We start from the raw sequence: 8,721 nt of genomic DNA on the forward strand, positions 1-8,721 counted from the left end.
TCAACCACCATTAATCGTGTTAACTGTATAAGAGATTTGGGCATCACTTTTGATAGTCATCTCTCTTTTCAAACGCACATTACGTATATCACAAATCTTGCATTCTCTAAACTAGGTGTCATCTCGAGACTTACAAAAAACTTCTCGCACCCCCTATGCTTCTTTCGCTTATTTTTTTCCACGGTTCTCCCTCTCATCGAGTTTTCCTCTGTTGTATGGAACTGTTTGAACAAATCTCTCACATCTGACGTTGAAAAAGTCCAAAGACGATTTATTGCTATTTACCACGACCGGTACATTGGTAAAACTATGTACTATAACTACGACCACATTCTTGAAAAACTTAACCTACCCACCTTAGCTCATCGAAGGACATTGCGCGACTGTCATTTCCTTTTCAAGCTTGTGCACGGCATCATTGACTGCCCTGATTTGTTATCTTCGGTGTCTGTTCATCTACCATTGCGTAACTTGCGATCCCAACCTGTTTTCCATGAAAATATGGCCCATTACTGTGCACCTATATCTCGCTTGCAGCGCACCATGAATACTCTCTGCCAGAATTATGATATTGACATCTTTTTTTTCTCATTCTCATCATTTAAATCTTCTCTTCCTAACACCAACGCGAGAACTGTTTAACCCTTAACATTTCATTATTTGCTGTTTGTTGTTTTATGCTTTGTATTGTGTTCCCTGTGTCTTGGTGCACCATCCGTTAGACCCCACGATCGTTGATGGGTACCTTCAAAATAAAATAAAATAAAATAAAATAAATAAATAAAATAGGTAGGGCGCATGGATAGGACACAGTGGGACGTTTGAAAGAAAGAAAGAAGAGGAAAACAGCTGTATCACCAGTTCGCGTGCTTCCTCGAATAGGAGGCCATCCCTGAAATGGTCCTGTGCGAGGTTCGCTACTGACACAGCCGCAATAAAGATAAAACGGAGATTTATGGCATGCGTGCAGTTCAAAAATTAGCTATAGGGTCATCTGTGCAATACCTATTGTAACACTTATGGATGGAGGCAGGTTACAAGTTTACATAATATGCTTTCCCACCCTGCTGCAAGCGTATAGAGGAGGATTCGGGATACTTGAAGGGGCGAATGACAGGTGTAAAAAGAAACGAAGACACGAAGTGTAATAGTTGTTAGAGACAGCTAAACGCCGCACAAGCAATCTGTGATACACGAAAGGGGGAAAACTTGGCAATGTTATGTGTCAAGGTCAACCGCATGAAAAATGAATACATATGCGGTAATTCGCTACGTTTTTATATGCTCCTACTCGCCATATTAGGTTGAGGAAACACAACCAGATGTAACTACCACTAGTTCAAACAACTCCGAGAACACAGGTGCTCACGCTAGCAATCGCTCCGTTCCTGACGTCAGCACCTCTTTTCCTTGAGTTGCTTGAATTCCTTCATTTTTGGGCGTTTGAGGCTTACTTGTTTGTGTCCTCCCAAACTGTGGTCTGCCTCGACAATTCTCGTTGTTTACGTCCTCGGCTTCGTACAGACATCATGAATTCATGATACCATCCGATAGCCTCGTCTCCGTTGCTTTCCGCTGAGGGACCTATAGGTCGGTGTCTTCATACGCGACATTTCAGTTTGCCAATATTTCGATGATACCAGCCATAAGCTTGAAGAAACACGATAAATGCGAGGCACAACATCGCAAAATGCCCCAGTCTTTATTGCCACCCACATAAAACACTGCGTTGTTCACCCAATGTAGCACTGCATAGCGTACACATAGGCCTAACTATAATTTATTTTGAAAGTGTGGATTTCAAAGGGATTAATTTTTCGGCGGTTTATTTCAGCGGATGGATTTTGGTGACTGGAATTTTAAGCGTGTGTTTTTCAATTACTTATTTTTAATGGTGTAAAACAGCGTACACCCATAAAGTTGGCTACACTTCGATGAAGAGACGTGGATGGCATCAAGGGACCACGCCCCATATTAGAGCTAGACGGACTAGACCTCGTCTGGGGAGTGCCCCCAGATTACATGCACTGCATTTTACTTCGTATGGGAAAATTTGTAACATAACTCTGGATGACCTGTGTTGGAGAAGCCTCGCAGATTGAGTGTTGCAAACAGGCGCTTATGTGCATTAACGCCTCCAGGGTTATCCTCACAAGCTCACTGGAGTCTTCCTTTTGGAAAGCCATGGAATGGAGAAACTGGACTCTGTATTTCATGCTACCCACGCTAAATAGAGTCCTGCCTAAGGAGTACCTCGTACAGTGCTGCAGAATACACACGTCCCGAAAGAACGTGCTCCTGTTATGTAAAAATGCACGACAACAGCTACGGTATTGTAAAAGAATTTTTTGTTATTCATGAACCAGTAGAAAGAATTGCAGTATTATGCAAGAAGTTGCCAACTGGAGGTCACCAGACAGGGAACAAAGCAATGCTTTACATTCAGATTAAGAAAATCCTAATGAACCTCCCTAATCAAGAAGTATATTAATCCATACAATAATTATGTGGGTGTTTAGCTTACACATGCTTTTGAAGTGCTTTCTGAAGAAGTGCTTTTTGAAGTGCATCTTGGAATGTGTTTTCGGAGTGATAAAAAATCTAAAATCTCTGCCAACTGACCCCGTGCTTTTTTCTAATTGATTTGGCCTTGTATGTGGGGTTAATATATATAATACACACAAGTGCCTATGCAGTCTGTTTCAGCACTTCAGTTGTGTTAGTAGACTATAACTGACATATGTAGCCACTATGCCATTCATGTAGGATAAAATGCGTGAAGGCTGCCTTCCGACGTATGCTTATTAGACACAACTTCATAACAACTTTTTAATCACTGCGGTCAGATTTTTATTGCATTGATTGCATGATAATTAGATTTAGGTGTGGTACGTGGCATGGTCTGCTTGATCGATATGGCAAATGGCAATCATAGGTGATTCACAACATGCACTCCTTTATGTCCTGCGTATATATTTAGGGGCTAATTTTTTTCAGATTTATGTTTAAAAAACGAACGGAGTAAATGCTTGGGTTACATTTCGTTTTCAAAATTCGAGTGTAACCGGGCTGTATTTTTTTCCACCTTTTTCCTTTCAAAGTTAGGCTGTAATGTGGCTGCATTTTTTGTTTAACCCTCACAGTTGACATCATTTCACACTTGAGATATGCTCATCATGCAAAATTAACCTTGTAGAGTTGATCTGTGAATGGGCTGATAAATCCACTGGTATCATAATTTGATAATAGACATCTCAGGTCTTGCCAGCCTCTGAAGAGGGCATAACATTGTTGCTTTGAGGTACAACAAATGCGCTGCAGGACATTTCGCGACTGAAAACAGGGCATAAAGCTTCCCCGTGGTTAGGTCAATACTTAATCCATCTCCCTGAAAGACACTAAGTATTTGAAGGGTGTAAGTGTTAAGTGTTTTAGTAAGACGTCCTTAGCAAGCTGTGTCAGTTCCACAATGAGAAAACTGCTTGATCGGAACCTTTTCAGGGAGAAAGTAGGTTTATCTCGAAAATTTGGAATTTATGCACGGAGATAAATTTGTACATATAGTTGTGTAACTATGCGTGTATGCTATGGGTATGTGGGTGAGCACACTTGCGAGAGCATTCATACATGAAATAAAACGAACGAATATAAATCTGCACACCATGCACTAGGCTCCACTGGGCTTCTCTGCTGGACCAATGACCTGACCAGCAGATCACCTTGCTGGACCAGTGGACTCTTCTGCTGGACCAGCAGACCCTTTTGCTGGCCATCAGAAACGTCTACTGGACCGGTAGCCTCTTTTGCTGAACCAGCAGGCCCTTTTGGTGGACCAGTAAGCTCTTCTGCTGCACCAGCAGGCCCTTTTCTGGACCAGCGGAAAAACACGGTGGACCAGTAGAAAAGTCTGCTGAATTTTTCAATAGGGAACGCAACAACTCTAACAGTGCGTTTTGGGAGTTTCAGGTTATCTTGGAACGATTTTAGCACAGGGGATCTTGTAATTTAATGTCATTTCCGGTGGGATGTAGAATTACGAGTTGGACAGTGAACAGGGTCGCGTTCTATGTTCCTTTGCATGGAATGGGGTTTGAGAACGAATGGAGCAGCACTGCTGAGTAAGAGATTGCGTGCGTCTTGCCGTATGGTACTGAAGAGAAAGGGTGCAACAGCTTTTTTCTTTTTTGCTAGCTTTTTGATAGCTTATCAAGACACAAATGTGCATCCTCGCATATTCTGTAGCAACAAAAAGAACAGCTCTCAACGCTCAACAAGAAGTCAGGAAACACATTGTTCATCGAGAGGACGTTTATTCTTTCAGAGGCTCCGACAAACATTCAGGTGGCTGGCGATTCCTCCATGACGGGTTTATCCTCCATACATGCGTAGAACTCATCTTTTTTATTCCTGCTACAGTGAAAGGCGTAGTGGAGCTCTGGTAAACCTTGAAAGGCGTGCTTTATCTTCTCCAGAAGCGCTATTTGCGACTTGGTCATGTCTGGCTGCATGAGCCGCGCCCAGAGTCTGTCGCGCGTTAGGGAACACACACTTCTCACTGCGGAGAGAAAGAATATTTGGTGGGGATTAGCTTCTGGCCAGACTCCTGGGATGACTTGATCGTCCTTTGCATCCATGTAGTAATGGTACGCGCGGTACGCAGCGCGAACTATCATCATAGTGAAAGCGACAGTAAACACGTCCCGTCTTTGAGAAGCTTCGCCGGTGCTGTCCTCCTTCTCGGTGTATACTCCGCTGTTGATGCATTTCAGCTTTACCCTCCAGTTGTTGTTGGCAATGTTGAAATAAAAACGGAAGAACTCCGTGACAATGTCGTGCAGCAGAAGTACGCCCAGTCCGCCGTAGTTTAATGCGTACGGGACGTCCGGATCGTAATACGGTGGCTGCAATATGCGAGCGGGTAGTAGAATGACGTTGTCGACAACGTCATACAGAAGGGATTGGCGCGGGTTATATCTATGTAGGTTCAGATCTACTATCCTGGCTGGAAAGATGGAGTGGAGGTGCTTGATGCTGATGCCGGCCCTTTCTTGGGCTTTCTTCCTCTCTTCATCCGTTCCCGATATAATGGCCTCTTGGATGTCAAGGGACATAAATCGTTTCTGGGCACTGTGCGCTGTGGCGTTCACCAGCAGCCCGAAGAATGTCACGTTGCATGGATCCATGACCAGATCATTGTAGTACTCTGTGAGAAGAACATCGTTCTCAATCCAAGGTGGAATGCTGACTATTGTTCGGATGGCATCGATACGGGCGTAGGCGGCTTGGAGCTCATCATTAACAATCCAAGATGCCTCCGAAAGCATGTGTTTGAATCCAAAGAGTATGCTTTGTATCATTCGGTTGACTTTAAAGAATGTCCTAACTCCGGTGTGAGTCTCAACGTACACTCTACCGACAGCCATGGACATCACATCGTTGGTCAACATGAGACATTCCTTAGCAAAGCCTTGCACTTGGTGCACGTTGATGTCGACATCTTCTCTAAACATGTCCTCGGACCATAGCAGTTCTCTCGACGCGTGTCGCCCAAAAAGATGCAGTAAACGCCAACCGATGTAGTTTACAGCACGCACGTTCTTGGTTCCTTGCCTCAAACTTGCCACGTAGCGAAGATATCTCTTCGAGCGTATTAGAATTACCGTCCCTTGAAAAACTTTGAAGGATGATCGACGTCCAACTATGTCGTTTAGAAATGTGGTCCAGTCGACACCTGGGATGTCGTTAGTCAAATCGGCCACAGTAACACGCTTCAACCTCCTCCTGTAGCAGTGCTTTCGAACCACGAAAGCCTGGTTTCTCTCGAAGGCAAATATTCCTGCTACGGTAGTATTGCCAACATGCGCGGAGTAACTGGTGATGGCATCCTTCATGTAGGTGAAGTAGCGGTTTCTCATTGGGCCCATTTTCGTGCGTGTGTGTACGTATCCAGGCATGGGGAATGAAGGGCAATCCAAAGCGAGGTAGACTGTCCTGTTACTCCTGAGCTGCGATTCCATGGTGGACATTGTTGGCGCGGAGTTCGCACTATGTACATCTAAGATTGCGCTGTCCTGCGTGTCGTGTAGGTACCTGGGAAGTACTGTGCTAATTATGTTATCAGCCGATGATTCATACGGCCAGCCTCTCAGAGAGTACCTTTGGAACAATGATCTTAATTCATCCATTCCATCTTTCCCTTGCATTCTGTGCCGAGTGCAGCTCTGGTAGAAGAAAGAAGCCTTCTGCATCGGGTTCGGAGTAAGAGTTGCCACGTTCATGGTCGAAAGGGTTTCTTCCATGTCTTTGTACATGTCCTCGATGTAGAGGTTTGCCGAACCAAGGATCACTTTCCGGTATACCGGTTCAGGAGCTGTGATCCATCCGGTACACGCATGATCCCAGACGCTGCTGCAAGGCGGGACGGTGCGATTGAGACCGTACGTGAGTGCGTGACCAATGGCTCTACATCGTGGACGGTTGCATGTTCGTCGTTCCCGGATGACTTCAACTATAGGTTGGGTAACTTGTTCTATAGCACTGTGCGAGGTCGTCGTTGAGTGGTACCACTCACGACTGCTGACTTTGAACCAGATAAATAGTACTAGAAAGAGTAAGCTGCTCACTAGTACCAAGATGACCAAAATAGGGTTGAGGCGGCGTTGGGCCTGGTCGACGTCGGGCTCGGCGTCTTCCTGTCGCGGGACCACCCTAACCCTTTCAAGCTCGTCTTCCATTTTAGAACACTATCTTCGTTCCTGATTCTAGCTTCTTCTTTCTCGTGCTGTGTTTTAACTTCCTCCTCTTTTCTTGGAGTGCCCTTATTAGAGTAATCTCAATCACGTTATGGATTTTCTTTAAAAGGGTTAAGACGGCAGTTACGAATCGCGCCTGTTCTATACGCTGTTTGTAGTACCAATCTTCCCGCTCTGTACTCTCCGCATCCCTCAACAAACTAGACTCCCACCCTCTCTCCCACACAAAATCGCTTGGTCCCTGGCCGCATCCAGCACACCAACGCTCGGCCCTCAAGGCTGTCTTCGCCTTTTTGGAGGCCGCATGACTTGGATCCTCATTGTAACGGAACCCATTATTTACCTCCAGGAATGGGGAAGAGCATCCCCCAGGCGATGAAACTCCCCCCCATCCTCCTGAAATAAAGTTGTTGTTGTTCAAGTCCATAGCATTAGGTACACGAATTCTCTCGCTCTGCTTGTGTAATGATGTGTGAGGAAAATGCGCTTTCGAAAGCTCAATAGGGAAAGTGCAACCACATAACTTCCCCGCGGGTCAGTTGCCATGGGCACGCGTGGAACCAATCCGAGGAGGTGCTCGCTCGTCGTTTTGGAGAACAACACGAAATCCCTTACGCGCGCCCCTAATTTTTACGAATTTTCGCGAATTTATACTATAAATTCGTGAAAGTATTATATTATATTACGAATACGAATTTACACTTCCAAGATAGTGATATAATCGGATATTCCAAGTTATATAATTGGAAACTTCCTTTCATGCTTGGTATCTAGCAGCACGGACGTGCGCAATGTTGCCAGAAAGTGGGACAACCAAGTCACGAGCTTTGGCATCTAGACTAGTAATAACCGTTGAGTAAAATTCCTTCTTTCCGTAGGGAGGTCCGTGATGCGTTCTGGTGGTGGTGGCTGATCCCAATGACGTCTGACAAGCAAAAGCTCAACAGCAACAATGTTTAATTACACTATATACACAAGGCATGTACAAAGCAAAGGCTTACGAAATAAGAACTCGGCGGGGTAGAAGGTGACGATGAGGTCCCAGACCTTCGGTGGCGAGAGTCTCCGCTCGAGCTGCCCGAAATTTGCATGCGCCCGCTTAAAAGGGCGAAAAATTACCGCTGCCCCTCGCATGGCTGCTCAAATGAAAACACTCAAATGAAACAGAAACCAACTACTTAATTGGACAATTAACTGGGTTGGTCACGTGAAAATACCCGCCCAGGCTTGGTCTCAATCCCGTAATCCTGCCCGCCATCTTGAACATGTTTTAGTTTCCACAGTGGTTTCGGCTTTAGAGATTAGCTCCGGACTCTACAAAGGCTCTGGCTCCAAGTGGGTCACGGGCGCCGGACTTCCACGTAGCGCAGGTGGTGAATGTTACATACAAAAGCCGTTCATGTCGCTCCCGCAGACGGGGATGCGAGATGGCCGTCGCTGTCTTTCCTTTACTCTTACACCTCCCTCCTTAAGTTCATTGTGGGGCATGTTTGAACCAGAAAGAACAGAATTCAAAACTTACAGCAGGGTAAAGAAAATAAAAGAGGTAACATAACAAAACATTGACCTCATCCGGGCAAAGTACTACGCACAAGATATACACAAATACAGACACTGAGTATCGCAGAAAACAACATGGGTTTCTCAAAACGCCGTGCATCACTGCCGTCATGCCTAAGGATATTAGGAACATAACCACCCAAAACATTGCTGACAACCAACAAAAACAAATAATTCGAAGTGGTGAGAGTACGTATCTCTCGAGGTCCACGTATTTTACAAAGGTCAACGCTTCCTCTCCTGTCCTAACCCTATTCGAACCGCAGTCGCGACAAGGCGTCTGCATTCCCGTGCGCGCTCCCTTTGCGATGCACTATGTTGACATTATATCACTGGAGGGCGAGAGCCCAGCGCGCGAGCTTTGAACCCTGGGGTGTTGTACACGTTAGATAGGCAAGAGGGGGGGGGG

At 45.4% G+C, this 8,721-nt stretch overlaps 1 protein-coding gene across 1 annotated transcript; it reads right to left on the reverse strand.

Annotated features, from left to right (window-relative positions):
- Positions 1-4,337: 4,337 nt before the first annotated feature.
- Positions 4,338-6,734, reverse strand: LOC135375291 (neprilysin-11-like). The gene has a single exon (XM_064608033.1). It carries the CDS (start codon positions 6,732-6,734, stop codon positions 4,338-4,340), a length of 2,397 nt encoding a protein of 798 aa, XP_064464103.1.
- Positions 6,735-8,721: the final 1,987 nt, after the last annotated feature.

This window comes from Ornithodoros turicata, unplaced genomic scaffold (assembly GCF_037126465.1).
Source record: "Ornithodoros turicata isolate Travis unplaced genomic scaffold, ASM3712646v1 ctg00000850.1, whole genome shotgun sequence".
In the NCBI taxonomy this organism is placed as follows: domain Eukaryota; kingdom Metazoa; phylum Arthropoda; class Arachnida; order Ixodida; family Argasidae; genus Ornithodoros; species Ornithodoros turicata.

Excerpts from the sequence above, each read along its gene's own strand:
- LOC135375291 (XM_064608033.1), bottom strand. The coding sequence starts at position 6,734 with ATGGAAGACGAGCTTGAAAGGGTTAGGGTGGTCCCGCGACAGGAAGAC.